This window comes from Schistocerca nitens, chromosome 1, assembly GCF_023898315.1.
Source record: "Schistocerca nitens isolate TAMUIC-IGC-003100 chromosome 1, iqSchNite1.1, whole genome shotgun sequence".
NCBI classification, from domain to species: domain Eukaryota; kingdom Metazoa; phylum Arthropoda; class Insecta; order Orthoptera; family Acrididae; genus Schistocerca; species Schistocerca nitens.
Genome location: NC_064614.1, coordinates 934,205,921 through 934,227,958, shown reverse-complemented (window position 1 = coordinate 934,227,958; position 22,038 = coordinate 934,205,921). Strand labels below are relative to the sequence as shown.

The window sequence follows — 22,038 nt, the reverse complement described above, 5'->3', positions numbered from 1 at the left end:
CCCGCTATTTACACCCACTGTGTCAATAGTCTCTGAGAGTCAGATTCAAACAAACCACTTCTCACGCCTCCCTGCCTCTCGTTGGCAGCTGCCAGGATAGCGGCAAGAACTGGTGGCAGCACTGGCTGCAAGCTGACGGGACCGGTAGAGGGGAGAAGAAGTAAGAATGAAGGAGTAGGGAAACGGCACACGTTCTCAGCTGCACCCACCCAGCAACGACACATGAGATCTCAGTAAAAAAACCATTTGATCAACTGAGACAAATACAAGTTTTTTCCAGTCTTTTTTTTTTTTTCAAATTTCCATGATACATTTGAAATTCTCTGATATCCCCTGATTTCCAGAACTTGTGGCAAACCTGCAGACGCATTAAGACTCTGTTGTTGGCGCTGCATCTTTCAGTCAGCAAAGGAAGTGTGGATGTCATTATCCGTAGTGTTGTATATTCAAAAGTGTGCGCAATATGGGTCCCGAGGTGTCTACTGGTGGATCACAAATCACACAGAAAAAACATTTGTCTTGACTTGATGCAATGTTTTGAAGCTGAGGGGGAGGCCCTCTTGTCCCAGATTGTGACAGGTGATGAGATCTGGATTCACACAGTGAAGCACTGGCTCCACCACTAGGACAAGTATTGGTATGGACAGGGCATACACACCCTTGTTTCGAGCTGGAGGAAGGCCACAGAACGGGATGGAGATTATGTGAAAAACAGGATGTGTAGATAAAACACCATTTTTTCATGTGTATAGTTCTCATTATGTTCAATAAAGAACTATTGAAGGAAAAAAATGTGGTGCCTTACTTTCTGGACAAGCCTTGTACGTTCCTGGGCAATTGTCAACCCCTGCACCAATCATCAGTCTTCTGTATTTCGCTTGTCTTATGGCATTGCAATCTTCTTACTGATAATATCACTATTATGAACAGGAATGGACCTTCTGAGATTGTCAACCAGATCATTTATGTATACTGTAAACAATAAAGGTCGTGTAATACACTACTGGTGTTCTCCCACAATTATCTTTTCCATCTGTCGATTTTCTCCTATTGAGAACAATATGCTAGCAAGCTTTGAATCCAGTTAAAAATCTCATCCAATATTCAGTAACATGTAATTTGTTCACTATACTAAAGTTTGCAACTAGTAAGGGAATCCCGTATTTCACCGATGAACGAATCAAGTAGGGTTTCACAAGGACTGTGTTATGAAATCTCTAATTTTTTGTAAATAATACTATGATACGCTGACATTGGAGATACATAGCTGTAATTATGTACATCTGTCTGATGGACTTTCATGGAAACAGGAATGACCCATACTTTTCACAGGCATGTGGTGTGGTCTGTAAACTGAAGAACGAGCCGCGCTTCAGGTGGGGGAAGTGACCTTACCTGAAAGAAGACCTTACCTACCATAGAGAATCACTAAGAACCAGTTTTTGGTCCAGTAGCGCAGTACAGTATGCGGTGATAAACACAGATTATGTTGGTGTATGTTTCTTGCATTCGTTATATTACTTAATAATTTCTGTACTCAATATATTGTTAACATATTTACTGGAAAGTAAAACAATGGACAGTCCAGGTTGGAATATCAACAGTTATGGAAAGGATAGTCAGCTACTCGCCGTAAAGATTCCATGTCAGTTGCAGATAGACAGAACAAAAAGACTGTTACATACTGAGCTTTTGGTCAAAGTCTTCTTCAGAAGAGAAAAGGAAAACATACACAAACATTCACACAAGCAGGCACACCTCATGCACTCCTGAGTGATGTCTCAGAGTGCTCTGGTCAGACTGTGGTTATTCCATTGAACAAAAGCAGCAGTATAGTGAGGCAGGGAAGGGGGAGGGATAGCAGGGTACAGGTTGCGGAGAGAAGAGCGCTGTCTGGCAGAGTGCGCAGGGCAAGCCTGCCAGGAACAGCATCAAAAGTTTGAGGGAGGGGAGGGGCACAGAGATTGGAAATAGAGAGGAGCAGGGAGGGGAAAAGATTGGTGAGTGCATGGGCAAACAATGTGCATAATGAGAGCGAGGGGATGTGAACTGGGAGTAGGTGATAGGACAATGGGGTTGGAAATGTTGGGTGGAGTGTGTGGGGACAGTAAGTGATCATAGGTTGAGGCCAGGATAATTTCGGGAGTAGTGAATGCATTTCAAGGGTAGCTTCCAGTCATGCAGTTCAGAAAAGCTGATTGTGGAGGGCACCATCCGGGTGCCCTGGGTTTTGAGGCAGTGAAGGTATAAAAGCAAATCTGCAGCACAGCCATGGGCACCCACATGGTACCCTCCTATGCCAATAAGTATATGGGCCATCTAGAGGAAACCCTACTAGCTTCACAAGATCCCAAACTCTGGTCTGGTTCAGCCTCATTGACCTATCTTCATGATATAGACTCAGGGCCAAAAGACCCCATCCTCACTCCTTCACAACCTCAATGGCTTTTCTCCCACACACTTCACCTCTGCCTCAAGCCTTCCTTGAGATTGACCATCTCTCTGATAGCTCCATTCACACCACTGTCCATATTAATCCCACTAACCACAAACAGTACCTATTTAAATGTCAAGTTGATTTTCAATTTCATTTTTAAATTTACTTGTGTCAGAAGTCTACCTTTGCAATATGCACAAGTAATTCGGAAATATCAACAATCAAATTTGCAAATCAGATGACGTGTCCAAAATTGGACCACACCTATGGTATCATGTAATGTGTAAAATGAAAGAAGAGTTCACAAAAGTGAACCAGAAAGACCGAGGAACAGCTTCTAAGGGACTGTCATTCACTGTTCATTTCAGTCGCAGTCAGTCATTCGGTCGCAGTTGGTACCTTTCCTGATAACGGTCTTTCACTTTGTTCACCATTGATCTCATTGCCAAGAACGATTGTTCACCATTCACTTCTGCCAGTCTTACTCCTGCCTCGGTCTCATTGCTCAGTCTAGTTCATTTCTTGTTCCCTCCTTGATACTGTTCTTTTTTGGGCAGTCACTCATTCTTTCTTCCGGTACAACTTTTTTATAATTATGTGACATAAAATATTATGTTGTATAAAATACCATATTTACCCAAGTATAGGTTGACATTGATTATAAGATGGCCCCCTTTTTTTTCCAAGAGGCTTCTTGAGAATTGGGAATGTAGGTCTCATGGGAAGCGTGCAAGTGCTAAGACCCTGCAGTCACGCTATTCACCTGTGTCCTCTGTGGCTCAGATGGATAGTGTGTTTGCCATGTAAGCAGTAGATCCCGGGTTCAAGTCCCAGTTGGGGCAAACATTTTCAGCTGCCCCTATCGCGGAATATCAACAACACCTGTCAGCAGCTGAGGCTTTCAATTAATTCATTTATTCTAGAGAAGCTGCACGGTCATCAATTGTATCTGTTCTTTCGAGAACAGTTACTATCTTCATACATAAACAAAAAGAAATGGTTCACATTAATTTGAAGACTTTTCTCTTCTACATTTTTCACTTATTAACCCTGTCATCCATGGTAGTACTTTTCTTTAATAATAATAATAATAATAATAATAATAATTGCACAGCTATGAAATTTGTTGTGATTTCTGAGGGTGTGGTTACACACATTTCACTTCTGTTTCAGGGTGTACAAGCAGACAAGGAAAAAAAATTCCCAGATTTCCCAGTTAAAAATACACTTTCTCCCAGTTGAAAACACACTTTTTTCCGTGTTAAATGACAATATACTTTCCATCAGAACCGTAAAACTTATTAATTCATTGAATGGTTATGGTTTTATACACCAGTGTAGAATTTTTTGTCACTTTAGGAAACGAAACTCAGGGGGGAAAAAAAAACATGTTTTGGAAAGATCTTTGATGTACAATAACGTGTATGCTGCATATTTTTGTATTATGAAAGTTTAAACTCAAATTTCACTAAACACTGCATGTTACTTTCCGAAGCATCAACATCGAGATTGTGATGCACTTTTATACGACAGTCATAGCTCATGGCACCTGGTGATGTAGTCAACCAATAGAAACATCACTGTTGAGTATCACGGATACACAAATAGGAAAAGTTAATGGTTTAAATTTAAATACATAGAGTTGCTACAAGAAAAGCAAAGCTTTCACATATAAGAATGGTCTCGAAGATTAATAAGCTGCAAGAGAAGCTAAGGTTTCATATATAATGTTGATCTTTTTTTCACGTGTTACACTTTATGATGCATAACACAAATGTGTCAGTAAAATTTTTAATAATGGCATAAATGTCTGATGTTCTGGGCTAGAAGTTCTTCTAAATGGCTATCATCAAAGAGTTGATTTTTAAATGAGAGTCAAGCCCTCTGTGATTTAAGAAATTCATCGTACATTCTTGCACATAGTTCATCTTGCGTAAAAGGGAATTTACTTTAAAAGTAATGCTTTCCGAACCACCATTCACAATATTTTCCTGCGACCTGTTACAAACAGGCTCATTCCAGCAGTTGCCAAAGAGCACCATGTAACAGGTGTCAGTGAGCTTCCACAGCTACGACGACGTAAGAAGCCCGTACGTGTTAAACATGAAAATATCTTACATTATGTCATAAAAGAAACAAGACATCAGAGGATCCTCCAAGAGCATCGGAATTTCGTGAACCATACTAAAATGCATAATTCAGCTTAAAGTGCACATTTGTATGTCCAGATTCCCAATGAAGTAGGCCTTGGCATGATATTAAGCTTTTCAGTGTGGTTTTCACAATGTAAATTTTCTTGGAGAATCAGTACCGTATTATCTCATGTTTAGTTCTTTGTTATGACATAACGCCATACGTGCTAGAAGATGAAAACGTGTACTTGAAAATGCAGCAAACAGTTGAAACTAGCCAATAATGTGGAATTAAACACCTCATTTCAAAGAAATTGACTGCCTCAGTGGAAAAGACTAAAAAAGAAGCCAAATTTCTGTAACAAACCAGGGGAAAAAAACTTCCACTATTTTGCAACGTGATTAATGCTAACAACACATTTTAGCCTTCCGTAATTATGTGAATGTATTTTAATTCACTTGATAGCTCCCAGCCACAGAAATCCGTTGCATTTTTATTTGATGTGAGAGCAGTAAATGATCAGGAAACAGCAAAATCACTAAACGGAAACACTAGTCACGTGGAGACTACTCCATCTCTCCACTACAACTCAGATTGCTCTGTGCATCAGCCCTGAATTTACAATAGTACCAAACCAGGGCAATAGTAGATAGTGGCGCCCCCTTGCCCTCCCGCCAGCGTTTGAGATGGGACTTTTCATTTTGTAGCACACATCTTTCTGAACAGTCTGATACATAAAACATATACGTTCAAGGAAATGTAAGACACATTATTTGGTCTTAGGTGAGCCAAAGTGCAGTGCCATGCCTCTTCACACAGTGTATTTCGTTCTGTGGAATTCAAACGTGTATATTTTGTAATGGATGCCATCAAACTATATTCAGGACAGGGGAAATTAAAATGTCCTGTGGTGCCTCTCCTGTTCCCATACGACAATTAATACTGGATGGGATTATTTGTAACCAGGAGAACAAGAACTCTTCAGAAAATTTGCCCTCTTTATTGCCTATTTGCTAATAACTTGCTGTTTTGTGTGACATAAAATTAAATATAGGATATATAAAACTAGTTAAGACAAGAGACAAGCAAGACAGCTGACAACCACACTTCTGTATCCAGAAGAAGGAGAAGGTACTACTCATACGCAAATCAACTGCACTTGTGCAGGAGCCCGCTCGCAACTGCTCAAACAAATCTAATTAACAGTTGTGACATCACACACATCGAAGGCAATTTGTTGTTATGAAGCATTGTACAGTCTTCCTAAAGCCTTCGACACATTTTTCTGTTGCCAGACAGTTGTATGAGCGCTGTGTTTTGTTGCTGTATACAGCGTATTTCCTTTGCAACTTAAATTTTATTTTTGTTTTTTCTTTGGTTGATGTTTTATTGCTGCAGTATTTTTCAGCAGTATTGGGATGCAGTAATATCCTTTGTTAGAGTACCAGTTCTTATCAGTCAAAATTACAAAAATTTAACTGAAAACTAAAACAATGAAAAATTCCCGGAATTCTAAAAATTTCCCTGGTTTTTTCCCAGTTCTCTCCTGAATGAAAAAATTTCCGGGTTTTTCCCGGATCTCCCAGGTCATATACACCCCGTATATTGATGTCAGAATATTACAATGTCACTTGCTTCCAAACATATCATCTGCCCACTACTGTCTCATTGGCTGTCTAGAACCAGTAGCTGACACTCCCCCTTTTGTTCTCGTCATACATCACAGAGTGTCGACAACATTGCAGTAAGAAACATGTAACTACATACCTGGCCACTATCTAACTTTTACCGCCTCCTGCAGAAATGAATCCTATTTTGAGCATTTGTATAATTTTAACTCAATTCCAACTACAAATAGATGCAGGCAAACTGAGTTGAAATGTGGTAAATATTTCTCAAAAGCCCAAGTCCACAGTATGCATTGCCATGGTTGGCAAAATGTAATTTGTTGCCGGCTCACTACTCCCCTCTCTGCACTCATCTAGTTCTCAGCCAAATTGGCATCACTGTTCCCCGTCCAACTTTTCCATGGTGCTGTGCTTGAGCAACTTTGAAACATGGACTGCAATGAATTCTACAGTGAAAGTCATATGTAACAACAGCAACTAATGCACAAATAAAAGATTGCTATCATGATTCAGTCCGATTCTTGCACCTTCGCTCGTCCTGTGAGACTGATGTTTGTTGATACTATCTCCACCGCGGGTCTTGCTGCTGTAATTTATTCCCACAACAATTACAGTAAGTTTAATATGAATGATTTTGTTTGTTAGACATTTCATTCTGCATTAATTTTCCTTCTTGTTTCATCTAAATGTTGCTATCATGCTCTAACGCTGATTAAAAGCTGGTAACATTTTTACCCTATATTCTAACAAGTGAACAGTGACTGAATTCCACATTTGCAAGCCACTTTGTAAATGATTATAGTCTCTCATAATCAAATAAAATGTTGATATGGGTTCATAATCAAGTAATGTTTTTTGAAGTACAAAATTTCTCTTTCTGAAAGTTACCTTTACTTAAAATGCAGCATTAATGTTTGTATGCTGTATACACTGTATCCATCTTTGTATGAGAACTTTTATTGCAAACATGTTCAAATATAACAACAGTTTGTAACATGATAGAATTTTGTGCTATTTCCTCCTGTCTTTTACAAAATTGATAAATTTTACACAACAGATGGTTGTTTTGGTTAGTTAATAGTTTCTCGCATACTGGTATCCCTTGCACTAGTGCTGCACAAGTCAAATATCATGTCATTGTTTGAGCAATGTCGATACCTTATCAAGCACTTCAGCATACAGGGAAATCTTAAACCTATTCGAAGGGGTGTATTGTTTGTGCAGTCCTGCCCTTCCGAATTCTGCATGTAAGCTCAATATCCAAAGCTTCATCTGTAAGTGAAAGACAACACCTATATACTCTAATAAACAATGTAAAAATGTTGACCTCAGCACCAGCAGTTTAATCTGGTTCAAATGGCTCTGAGCACTATGGGACTTAACTTCTGAGGTCTTCAGTCGCCTAGAACTTAGAACTAATTAAACCTAACTAACCTAAGGACATCACACACATCCATGCCCGAGATAGGATTCGAACCTGCGACTGTAGCGGTCGTTCGGCTCCAGACTGCAGCGCCTAGAATCGCACGGCCACTCCAGCCGGCTTTAATCTGGGAATATAATATTTTTCACATGACAAATTCAGGGAAAAAACCTCATCTTATAATCATGTAAACACAGTATATATATATATTAAAATTGCTACTGAACTGTTTTGGAAACACGCGTACCTCTAAAAGTGATCGTATTTTATGCTGTTGTGACAGAAATTAATGATTTAATTAAAAAGCCATTCAACAAAACTATGTTCTGCCTTTTTCCACAGTAAGTTAAATGACTGAAATTTGCATGTAGAATTATTAGCATTGAGCTAGTAGTGAACCTTTCGAATACATTTTTGTGTAAAATCCATATTTTAAACCTCTACAGCCCCATGTGACTTCAAAGTCACATACCAGTTTTGTTGTTATTTTCTGTAAGTGACTGGGAATGGACCTTTGCCAACCACTGTAACATCCAAGTTTAAATATGGCAGCACTTTCCTGTTGTTGGCAGGTTATTAATTATCATTTATGTTATCACACCATATCCATTGTGAAGCACATGTTGAAGTGTCTACTGAGCTGTTACTTGACTAATTGTTTTTCCATGTTTATTTTGTGTCATAAAAAGGGAAAAATATTGCTGCTATTCTGTGAGTATTCTAATTACTACATATCCCAAATAATTGCAATTATTCTCATTTATATTAGCATTTATTTGAATAATAGCTTTGTGACTCTCAAGTTACACGGAACAGTTATAGCATGTAGTAGGTAACCATCATGTAGCTCTTTTACTTGCAATGTTGCAAGCATGAATTATAACATGATATGGCAGAAGAAAAAGAAAACTAACACACATAAGGAAAATCAATAGCTATATATCTGATGAATCAGTGTTGGTATCGCTGAATGTCTGACTGTGATGATAGACTATGTTCTAATGAAGAGTAAGAACTATTCCAGGCAGTGATGATGAATCATATGGCTATGATACGGAAGCAAACCTTTTGCAACTGGATTGTGATATTTACAAACTTCATGAGGGGAATAAAAATAACGAAGAGTTTACATGAAAATAAATTTTGTTACTCACTAGGCCATCATGGACCAGTGTTAGTTTGAAGTCCAACATTCTAATTTCCTAAAATTATCTCAGTTATCAATCAATAACCTATTTTCCCATTTCTATTCAGAAATTAATATTTTGATCAAAAGGGAAAAAATTATGACCAGAGAGGGTTCAGTACATTAATACCTATTTAGTGCTGAATTTCATATAGGTTTCACATTTGCCTCTTAATGGCTGTCTCGGGTCACTCAAAAGTTCTCTTTCTCAAATAACTGAGGAGTGATTCCACACATGAACTTTATGGACCCTTTCAACTAACTAGTGATCACAAACTCGTTATCTTTTCCAATTGCAAGAATCTCCAAAGTAATGGTGTGTGATGGAGTCCAAATATTGTTTCTTTTCACTTACAAAGTTCTGGCAATCTCCTAGCATATTTATTAGCTGTCCCCATTGGTGACACGAAGCTTCGAATTTTAGTACACAATTTCTCAGCTCCTGAGTCAGAAGATATGATTTCTCCAAATGAATTTTTACTTCCCACACAGATAGTATGCCAGTTTATGGTGCAGTTAATTTACACACCAGCTCATTGTAACGCAAAACTGCTACGTTGGTTTGACATTCAACAGTTTACTTCTAGTTATATAACACTAACAAAGCCCATGCAAATTTCCCACTAAAGTGAATGACAATTGGGATTGTCAAAGCTGGGTCGTTAACAGGTTGCACAATTCGTAACCTCATTCAGCCTGCTATGGCCTTCCCCTAGCTGGCTAGCAATCACTGGACCGTCACATCAGCCAACTAATGTGATGCTTTCTGAGATTGGTTAATGAAATTGAAGTAAACAACATGCCTACATAAGGTAATCAAAGAATTTATCATGCAGAAGTAATACTTGTGGATACTTCGTATTCTTTCTGGAAATTTATTTTAAATCGATGTAGCAAGCACGACTGAATAAAAAATATAGTGAGCAGGTAAAAATATTTTCCGAAAAGGAATGATCATTAGTGAACCAGTAAATGAGTTTGCCCATCTCTGTAGGGCATCATCATTTGCAAGCATAAGGTCCTGCATCGTAAGGGGGTCTTCACCCTACCGACACCAGTTCTTAAGCAGTCCTCCATCAAACAACCCCCCTCCTCATTGTGGCTGGCCCTAGAAGGTGCTCTCAAGGTTCCATACAATCATGCTGTACAAATTTCCATATAAAAATCTTGCACTGTCTGGAAGTTTCGAAGGGTCTGCTATATGATGGAAATATTTCGTAGATTTTAGCCTACACTAAGGTACAAGGTAGTCCATGGAGAAACTGTGGGTGAACTTCAATGTTCTTGGCCTTCAGTCGTTCATGGTCAGGAGTAGCTTTTTGACAAATATTTGGAAGTATGGTGTTGGCAATCCAGTAAAGCTCATCAATAGGTGTAGGTTTTAAGCAACTTGTAATCACCCTGCAAGCTTCGCTCACAGCGGAGTCTGCTGTTTTGGTATGAGGTGAGTTACACCAAACAGAGGAGGCATAGTCTGATGCATAATAGCAAGGGGCAAAAAATTGTTAGCTTCCTTGTTTGTGCCTCTTGACCTTCTGAAGATGTTATCATGAGCACTGGGTTTATCTGTGGCATTGGAGCAGCAGTGTCTGAAGGACAAGAGTGGTCCAATGTTCCTCCTCAATAATTTGGAGTAAAGCAATGTTCCAAGGATGGTTCACACCAAGATACATTTTTGAGGCCTCCCTGTCTCTGATATAGAATTCGCAGACTTGAGGGCTTTTTTTTTTTTTGGGGGGGGGGGGGGGGGGTGTTGAGCTTTTGGAGGTTATCCTTATGTTATTTACAAAGTTCTTTCAGAGCACCATCAAGAGTTAGTTCCATCTCAATTTCACCTATTTCAGTGTTTGTGCAAATGATTGAAAGGAAGAACTGTAGTACAATCTTTTGAGGTGAAAAAAATTCATAGACTGAATTCAGTATTTCTGTATTCTCTCTTGAACGTTTTGTTTTTGTATCGGTAGGGTCACAGATTGACTGAGGAGATTAATTCCATCTGCTTACTGACTTTCTGTACAACCAGAATCTCTTATGACTTTTATTTAGATTAGTTGGCAAAATTTTACTTTCAGATTGATTGAATGCTTCTCCCCTTACTTTCATTTTCACTTCATTCAGTTTTTGTTTGTTAATTAGATTTTTTACTTTGTTTAACTATGTGATGATGCTCTCTCAGTTTTGCAGCAATATTCTAACACTGTTAATGAGCTAGAATGTATCTTTAACATCCCTCACAACCTTGCTCATCATATGTTAGTCCAACAAGCAAACATCACCAGCTTGACCTCATATTTTAAGATGAAAAATGAACACCTGCAATACATCAGCCCCAGCAATCTATCCCGAGTGAAAATTTGGGCCACGATTCTGACACTATGCAGTTATGCCTGAAAGTACAGCTTTTAAACTTTCATGTGCACCAACTGTTTGTCAATTGCCCCATCCCATTGCAGCTGCTCGAGCGATAAGTACTATACAGTGGAGTGAGTGACGTTTGTGAGTTACTGTTTTTACATTGGTAACGTGCTTCCTTCATTATGTCTCGTGCGAAGTTTCTAGCCTGTAGCTGTTGCCAGAGACCTCTCAATTTTGAATATTTTTTATGTTGCGATTCGCAAATGCAGTGTAAATGAATGAAACAAATTAGCAAGGTTGTTAAAGAAGTAACACAGCACTATTTAATTATTAACATCGCCATTAATTTTTTTTATTTTAAAGCTCATACTGTTAAAGTGAAGTACATCTGCAAAATCTAATTTCATTTCATGGTCATTCTTCAATTGCTTAGGTTTATTCATTTCGATTTTGAGGAATCTATATAGCTACAAAATATCAATACGTGAATACTGTTTAAATAATACTGAACATGTGTGTATGAGGTTGACACATTACATACTCTCATATTACTACTCTGGATGTAGAATAATGTGGCCACCTCTTCCTCCTCTTCCCACCCACTCAACATCACATGAATAAGAGAGTTCTGCTTGTCAATCAGCTGTACAGTACTTCGTGCTTGGACTTTAGGCAACTGCAGTGGGGCAAGGAAAGTGACACACAACTGGTGCATACAAAAGTTTAGAAGCTGTACTCTTAGGTCACAACTGGGTACTATCAGAATTCTATCCCAAATTTTTGCTCAAGATCAATTGCTGGGGCTGATATTTTGCAACTGTTTTTTTTTCTCCTTAACCTTTTAAGTGGGCATGACGGATATATCCGTCCATGCTCTGCTATTGCACAGTGGGTTCGAAGGATATATCCGTCCACTGCGTTCTGTGGCTAGTAGCTAGTCGGAATGACAAGTTATCGGCCTGCCGTTGACACTGTGGTATTAGTTGAGCTTCGTCCACTAGATGGCAGCTCTTGTCATGCAACACAGCGTGTTCTAGGCTGGTTATAACATTGTCCACCCGAGCGCACGTCGAGAAAATGCGTCCTGTGAGGCAGCCGCAAAAGCGTGCCTTTTTCGTCTGCGTTTACCGCAGCGTTAGTGAGTGATCTTTTCCAATGGCGAAAAGAAGTTGTTTATCAGATTCGGAGATTCAGAAGCTGCTTTTAGAAAGTGACGATAATTTCAGTGACAGTTCTGAAAGTTGAGGCTAGTGAAAGTGACTTCGATTTAGAAACATCTGACGATGAGACACTACTGCAGCAGACGGTACCTAGTGAATTTGTGCGTGCTACTTCAGTTCGTATTCAATATTTGTTCAGTGGTAATAGTGGTACAGTTGTGCCTCTAAAACAAAATGATGTGATGAGTTGTTTTATGTGTTTTGTGGATGATGCTTTGTGCACAATGATAGCTGAACAGACGAACTTGTATGCAGAACAGTTCATAGCTTATCCCAATTTAGCAGCACACTCCAGGGTTCACAGTTGGCAGAATACTACACGCGACGAGGTAAAATCACTTATTGGAATGCTTGTACTTCAAGGAGTTCTTCACAAACCAGACCACAAAATGTACTTTTCACAGAGGGAATCAGTTGACACACCTTTCTTCAGGAAAGTGATGAGTGAAAAGCGGTTTCATCTTCTATTGAAATTCCTCTTTGCTGACAATACCTCATATGATCCACTAGGCACTATCAGCAGAAAACTATTCAAAATTCACCCCATTATGGAGCATCTGCGGCGCAAATTCAGATCAGTGAACATGCCAGAAAGGAACATCACCACTGACTAATTGTTGTTGCTCTGGAAAGGACGGCTTGGATGGAAACAATATATTCCATCAAAGCGTAGCAGATTTGGCATCAAACTGTACAAACTCTGCGAATGCAGTTCCGGGTATGTATGGGACTTTATTGTTTACACTGGAAAGGACACTAATTATGGCAGCCACTGCCCAGACGAAAAAATAACCTCTCAAATTGTTTTGGAGCTTGCACACGATCTACTCGGGAAAGGCCACTGTATTTATCTTGACAACTGGTACACCAGTACAGATTTGGTGGACTAACTAACCAGCAATAACACCGATGTTGTCGGCACAATGCGGCAAGACAGGAAGGGGTTCCCTGACTTTGTAAAAAAGGAAAAACTGAAGAAAGGGGAGTACATAACAGGGTACAAAGGCAAGCAGATGGTAATGAAATGGAAAGACAAAAGAGACGTTGTTATGGTCAGCACCATCCATGACGATACATTTGTAAATGTAAACTCGAAAAAGGGAATCGTTCAAAAGCCACAAGTTGTCGTTGACTACAACAAAAATATGGGGGGCGTGGATAGGTGGGATTCTCCGTTACAAAGCCACCAGATGGCCAGAAGCAGGCTGAAAAAATACTATCAAAAGCTTTTCCGCGACTTGTTGGACATTGCATGCTACAATGCATAAATTCTGTACAAGAAGCATGGTGGCGAACAAAGTAGAATGAGCTTCCTGATTAGTCTTGGTGAACAGTTGACCGTATCTTCACCACATCAAGGGACATCAGTAGGACGCCCACCTCGAACACCAAAAGCAACACGCCTTACAGCCAGGCATTTTCCAGACCTTCTGCCACCCACAACGAAGAAAAGACCAACAAGGAGGTGTGTGGTGTGTACGAGAAAAGGCCTTCGCAAAGAGACTTCATACTGGTGCGCAGAATGCAAAGTTTCCTAGTGTGCAGCACCTTGTTTTAAAATGTTTCACACTGAAAACGATATTTAATATTGTGAAAATACAGTTTTGTTAACTTCTGCAATATATTTTATTCATTTCCACCCAATATCAATTTAAATTCAACAATGAAAATGCGAAGGAAAACGTCAGAACAGTGCACAGCACCACCGCGAATGGGCATGCTGACGTATATTACCCACTGTGGAAGAGGCGCACACGTGCGAAAACTACCCACTTAACAGGTTAACATTTGAGGTGAAGTTGGTGTACACACACACACACACACACACACACACACACACACACACACACACACACACACACACACACACTGCACTCCATTAACTCATTATTAGGCACATACAAAAATATTATGAAGAAAAACATATTGTGTAACTTAAAGTAAATGTATATTGTCACATGAAAAATTTTACGTGGATCTGGACTTGTCTAACACTGATCTAATTTTTTTCCCGAAATACATTGCCCATACAAGGCGCATAGGTACTACAATGTGAAGTAGTACAATCTTGTTCCTGTGTCTGAAAAGTGAAATGTAAAACAATTCCTATTTGGTACACAGCACAGAACAGTTCAACATCTTACATTCCCTTTGACTGACTCTGCCAAGTGGCCAAAACTTGTCATACTGTGCATCGTTCACTGGCACATGAGCTGCAGTCTACTACATCTGGGCTGTTTGAGTATCCAATGATGGCCTGCCAAGTTTCCTCTTCTCAGAAAACATCAGTCTTTTTGCGGTGTCCACTTGGAATTGTTTCAGTGAGATTTTGCTGTCATTTGTTTCTCACTGATGTACGAACTGTGCATTCATGACAGAGAAATCTAAAGAGAATCCAAACAGATGAAGATACCATCATTTTGAGTTCAGTGATACTCTGCACAGTTCAGTAAGTGTTAGTGCCAAATCCACTCCCCCATGTACTTATTGTACTGGTGTAAAGCACTGGAGCAAGGCACTTTGGTCTTTTTCTCCTCCTCCATATTCCATCTCTTTATACAGATGTAAGAGGATGAATCCCACAGAAAGCTTCCCAACACAAAATTTTACTGTCTGTCCATGTGCAGTTATGACCACAGAATTATTGCCCTTCCAGTAGGCAAAACGGCCAAACCACTGCTTCTGGAGCTTTTTGTTACAATCTGAAGAGCAATTTTCCTATCCTCCTCCCCCCCCCCCCCCCCCAAGGCGCATGTTGAATTTACATTCAACTGTTCCATATAAATTATTAGATCCAGTGTACAGAAAAAAAATTGTCAAAATGTACTTTACATGGACACCACAACAGTAAGAGAGGTGAGGGTCTTTTGGTGGTAAAGTAGCGCTTTTATTTCTTCTACAAAATCTGTCTGCTTCCATCTCCAATACCCGAAAATGAGTATTCTGTGCAGATTATCACCTAACTAAAGGGTTTACTGAAAATTTATAGAAAACTGAAATTTCTGTCACATTCAAAATTATTGTCCATGAACCCGCCTGTATTTCAGGCCAGAGGCGGATAGCATCAGTTAGCATTGCTGACAGAGCATGCTTCAAGACCATGCCAGATGCGACCACCAAGAATTGTGGAAAGAATGTCACATGTGGTTCTGAGGTGACACAAGCAGTATGTGAGTTTGAGAGGATGCTCACTCTCAGCCTCGGGAGCAACAGCACACACATCTTCTGCAATCTCCTTTCCTATTTTTTGGACTTCCATCCACCACAGCTCAGCCACGATGGCTCCTCCAAGTAGTTGGTGGCATCCCTAGGTGCAATTTTCCTGTATTCAGTCCCTGATAATGTATTACATGCTTACCTATTGAACCTTAGTTTTCACTTAAAATGTCTATGTACACCCATCTTTCCTAGTATTCTGGTAATCACTCCCAATTCGGCCTTCTGTTCACTGTGCTATGTATAAAAGTACCACAAACACACGTATTCACAAAGTTCAATATAGGAATAAGTACAATTACTGAATATTAAACACACAGCTACTGATGACTGTGTGACACAGTGAAACATTTTACACATACCATCATCCCTCAAACTCTGAAAACAGATTTTTTCGAGTATTTTTGAGAAGTGAACTGTACAGTTTTATGAAATTTACATCTAAATGCTGACCTTCAATACCTCTTAGTTGAAAGAAAATTGTGTCTTCTCTAACAATTTGTTCAAAGTAATTTTCAGATACGACAACCAGATACATTACGTGATCAAAAGTATCCAGAACTCCCAAAAAACAAATGTTTTTCATATCAAGTGCATTGTGCTACCACCTACTGCCAGGTACTCCGTATCAGCAACCCCAGTAGTCATTAGACATCATGAGAGAGCAGAATGGGGCGCTCCACGGAACTCACAGACTTCGAATGTGGTCAGGTGATTGGGTGTCACTTGTGTCACACGTCTGTACGCGACATTTAAACACTCCTAAACATCCCTAGGTTCACTGTTTCCAATGTGATAGTGAAGTGAAACATGAAGGGACACGTACAGCAGAAAAGCGTACAGACTGAACTCATCTGTTGACTAACAGAGACCACCGAATGTTGAAGAGGATCGTAATGTGTAATAGGCAGACATCTATCCAGACCATCACATAGGAATTCCAATCTGCATCAGGGTCCACTACAAGTACTATGACAGTAAGGCAGGAGGTAAGAAAACTTGGATTTCATGGTCAAGTGACAGCTCAAAAGCCACACATCACATCGGTAAATGCCAAACAACGCCTCGCTTGGTGTAAGGAACGTAAATATTGGACGTTGAACATTGGAAAAAACATTGTGTCGAGTGACGTATCATGGTACACATGATTCGATGGCAGCATGTGGGTACAGTGAATGCCTGGTGAACATCGTCAGCCAGTGTGTGTAGTGCCAACAGTGAAATTCGGAGGCAGTGGTGTTATGGTGTGGACGTGTTTTTCACGGAGGAATCTTGCACCCCTTGTTGCTTTGCACGGCACTGCCACAGCACAGGCCTACATTGATGTATTACCGTATTTACTCGAATCTAAGCCACACTTTTTTTCCGGTTTTTGTAATCCAAAAAACCGCCTGCGGCTTAGAATCGAGTGCAAAGCAAGCGGGAGTTCTGAAAAATGTTGGTGGGTGCCGCCACAACTAACTTCTGCCGTCGAATATATATAGCGCCGCACAGGCATGCTTTGTAGGCACAAAGATAAATACTGGCACCAAAATCTCTGCGTCAGTAAATAAATTAAAAAAAAAAAAAGTGGAAGACGAGCCTTTTTCCTCCGCCCAGAGTTTCGACCACTGCATTTTCGTACATTATCCAACGAAGTAAATACAAATTCTGTATTGTTGATCTTCGAATGTAGCAGCATTACAATGTACTACAAAAATCCGACTGGCAAGACTGTTTGGGATGTTTGTCAATATGGCCAACTCTACGTTCTGAATTTTTTCCTACCTGTGAGAAGAGATGGTTGCTAATAGGAGCTTTTATGAATTGTGAATCACATGTAGTATTCTCTTCGCCATAAGATTAATACGAATATAAACATTTTGCCATGTATTGTTTAGTGTTTGCTACTATCTCATTTAAATCCTGTCTGCCTAATAAACTACGAAACTAGAGTGAGACAACAGCAAACGCGGAAGAATATACATATCATGTCATGTTTATATTCGTATTATTCTTATGCCTGATAGTGATACAGTCAGAAATGAAGCACGGCAACTGACTAGATTTTTAAATCTAAGATGACTAATTTCTGTGCAGAATGTATTGAACTAAAGAGGCGCCTGCAAAGATTTTCGAATGGAGAAAAATTTTCGCTAAAATTTCGTTCAGAACATCATCTATCATACGCAGTCTGTTATTTGGTTCTTGTTGATCATTATCAAAGAAAGCAGTAGTGTAAGTAACAACAAATGTTTCGCTAATGAGATGACTCCTCTCTATTTTTTATTTGTAAGCGGCGGTAGTGCGAACAAAAGCAAGCCACGCCGCGAGCGGCGACAGGCTGTAAACACGCACTATCAGAATGCGACGAACAATGCATGACACAGTGCAGTAATGCATTTTCAGCTTGGAGTTACGTAAACACCTATAACAAAGAGAACGACACTTATCAGATCAAAGAAAAATAAGCAATCAATTCAAACCAGACGAAGCACGTGAAAAAGGAAGGATATCCGTATAAATACGGACGGAGCGCGTGACGCGTAGCAATGGCTACCTGGTAAACCGTAACTGCTAAGCTTACGACTCGAACCAAACTACTGCAGCTGTATCGTCATTCATTCTACCTAAATTGTGTCTCATACTACAACTAGACGAACTTTGTTTCGATTTGGAGGTGCGACCTAAAACTTTTCTCTCCCCTTGAATTTCGAGTCTCAAATTTCAGGTGCAGCTTAGATTCGGGAAAAATTTTTTTCTTTGATTTCGAGTCTCATTTTTCAGGTGCGGCTTAGATTCGAGTGCGGCTTAGATTCGAGTAAATATGGTAAGCACCTTCTTGCTTCCCACCATTGAAGAGCAATTTGGGGATGGTGACTGCATCTTTCAACACGATCGAGCACCTGTTCATAATGCTTGGCCTTTGGCGGAGTGGCTACACGGCAATAACATCCCTGTAATGGACTGGCCTGCACAGAGGCCTGGCCTGAATCCTGTAGAACACCTTTGGGATATTTTGGAACGCCGACTTCGTGCCAGGCCTCACCAACCGACATCGATATCTCTCCTCTGTGCAGCATTCCGTGAAGAATGAGTTGCTATTCCACAAGAAACCTTACAGTACCTGATTGAACAAATACCTGCAAGAGTGGATGCTGTTATCAAGGCTATGGGTGGGCCAACACCATACTGAATTCCAGCATTACCAATGGAGGGTGCCACGAACTTTTAAGTCATTTTCAGCCAGATGTCCAGATACTTTTGATCACGTAGTGTATATGTAATTAGAAAAATATGAAAGTAAAACTGCACAGCTTATGACTGACAGGGTGCAAAAATGACTGACAGAACTGCCCAACGGAAACAGTAAAAAGTAATACAAAACAATTCTTTGAGAAAAATTTCACATAGAATACTAATATTCAGTGTTTTTGCTTTTTATATGGTGGCATGCAGAACAACAAGTGAAACTAGAAAAGTATCTTGTCTGTTTGTAGCTTGTCTAGGTAAAACACAATGACTGTTGAAAGTTCTAATTCTGTTGTTAGTATTCTTACTTTACTATCAATTTCCAATAAACACATATTTAACAGATGTGCACGAAATGCTTAGTGAAAAATAAGCCTGTACTAAACATTAAACTTTAGATGGAGAATCCACAACAGAATAATGACAATATTATTATTGCTACTCACTATGTAGAGGAGGAGATGAGACGCACACAGGCACAACAAAAAGACTGCTATACATTGGAGTTCATGACCAAGTAGAGCGAATGAACAAACGTGCGTGCCCACACACACACACACACACACACACACACACACACACACACACACACACACACACACACTTGACCACTGACTTTCTCCACTGAGATACGCCTCTCAGTGACAAAAGACAGTGATCGCGCGCACATGCGTATGTGTGTGTGCATTCTACTTTACAAGAAGGCATTTTGGCCATAAGCTCCAAAGTATAGAAATTTTTTTTTTTTTTTTTTTATATATGCATGTTTGTTGTTCAATATCTCAACAGGGTGAGTAGCAATCTATCCTTTTCATAATATTTTTGCTAAACTTTAGATGTTTGTTAGCATCAGAAAACATATGACCAATGAAAGTGCTACACACACACACACACACACACACACACACACACACACACACACACACACACACCAAAATTAATTGCATCTTCACAACATAACAAAAATAGTGTTAAATGTTTGGTCACCAAATATTCTTTTCTAAACTGTCTCACCACACAATCAGTTCAAACAAAAATGCAAGTTTACTATTAAGAATATCTCAGTTTTTGTCTGCACTCATAAAAATTAATAATTAAATAAACACTATTGGAGACATACCTGTGCTTCATCATTGAAGTTCAGATTTTTACAGTTTTCTCTGGCCGTGCCCAATAAAGAACACGACAATCTAAATATTTCAAACAACTGTGTGTCTCGGAAAGACGATGCAATCTTCCGATGTTTCGTTAGAGAGCGATTTGCATCTACATCAGAAATCTGATTCATCTCACATGTTAGCTGCGATAAGAGCTGCACGCCAATCATACAATGCTCCACACTACCCTTTAAATAAATACAAGGTGTTAAATTATTTCAGACAATTCATTTATGATGCTGACACTTATTATATCCATGAAACTGTACAACTGACAACGGCTGAATTATGCATAAAAAGAGCTAGAAAATTACTCCTATAAAATTAAATAAAATGAACAGAAAGAGCAAACTGTTGATTAGATGTTCTATATACAGACAGAGAAAGTTATATTGCTTTAATGGCAAGATTAAATAATTTGGTTGAATACAACAGGATTTCTGGTTGTTTACTGCTTTATCAGACCCATCAATGCAGCTGTTAATGTCCCCATTTGGCATACAATCAAATGAGGTTATCAATAATTATTGGAAAAGAGTCAGAAATGGAGCCTACACATTGCCATATGCAATTTCCTTAGTCCATATTAGTGTAACACACAAGTAACACCAACTCTGTATATATTAAGGGAAGTTTGTTTCAATATTAGAATCTGAAAAACAACTAATCAGGCATACACACTGATTTTTTAAAATATTAAGCTGGTGTAACAAAGGTATCTCAGCGTTAAGTCCCCTTAAAATGAAAAATGCCTGAAATGAAAATTTAAAAAGCTATTGTCACATAAAAAGGAATTAACAATCCATACTGAAAAAAATCAATAAAAAACATTGTATTGCAATTTATGTTAGTATATGTATTTTAGCAACACCACCCATAAATTTCCTTCCAAGAGAAAGTTTAAACATCTCGTGGTTTATTTTAGCCATTTCTTGTAGAATGTATAATGTCATGCATATTACAATAATTCTTCCGCAGGTACCATGAAATTTCTTTAAAGCTTTCAACAAGTACAATAGTGTGTGGCTAAATGATTGCAATTTCATTACAAAGATAAAATTCTGCTGCCATAATATATTTATGACAGCACTTCATTTAACTTCTCTCTCACTCTCTCCCCCCTACCCTTCCCACCAATTCCATGTGATATCAACCTAGGGCAGAGTAGTGACTGAAAATGAGATTTAATTTCACTCAAAAGACACTGCATTTATTTTCACACAACACTAAAAATGATTAAAGGTAACTACCTCTCTTTTCACTAAAGCTACCGTATCAGCTGTTTGAAATGAATAAAAAGACAAAGAGCCAATTATTTCTGTTGTCATCTTTCATATTACACTGCACACTGCATTTCCATGCTCATTTCTGTCAAGAGATCTGAAGCTGTGTCAATTTCAGTCTTGAATAATTTTATGACAGTTTCCATGTCTACTGCTGCATTTTCTATTGCATTGTGCACTAGCACTATGTTTAGAAAGTACATTGATACGAAAATGGTTATAAAAATGTGAGGAAGCATGAAAACATAAGAAACAACCAAAAATACCATCCAGAAATTTCAATTATATCAAAATAGCTGCAAAAATTGTACCACAATTTTTGCTGCTGAAACAGTGTAAAATAAATGCACGATGGATTTTTTTTTTTACGAAGGTGTGATAAAATATGATACTGGCTTATATTCCACAGCTTCACTCAAATATTGCTTGAAAATTTGAACTAAACAATAGCTTTTTGCTAAACGACAAGATACACTTTCATTCACGTCTTTAGTACAAGAACACAACTGGTCACAATGAACAAAAGCACACACATAAATTAATGCAGTTATTGACTTGTCTAAAAGCACAATGACTGAACTTGTAATTATAAGCAGAGGAAGAATGACTGCAGACTGGCCAGTTTAAAGAAAGAAACGGATGGAGGGAGGGATGGAGAGAGGGAGGAAGGCAGGGGGAGGGGGGGGGGAGAAGCAAGGAGGAGGGAGAGAGAGGAGGGGGAGTACGAAAAAGTAAAGGACATTCATACCTCATTTGCTCTGATAATCCA

At 39.1% G+C, this 22,038-nt stretch overlaps 1 protein-coding gene across 4 annotated transcripts in view; it reads right to left on the bottom strand.

Moving 5' to 3' along the window:
* LOC126193895 (exportin-7) overlaps positions 1-22,038 on the bottom strand; it is a 237,115-nt gene that overhangs the window by 188,442 nt on the left and 26,635 nt on the right. For all 4 annotated transcript variants that reach the window (XM_049932723.1, XM_049932725.1, XM_049932724.1 and 1 more), the window contains exon 4: positions 19,950-20,174. In XM_049932723.1, the coding sequence (XP_049788680.1) occupies positions 19,950-20,174 (225 nt within the window). The remainder of the gene's footprint in view (positions 1-19,949; positions 20,175-22,038) is intronic.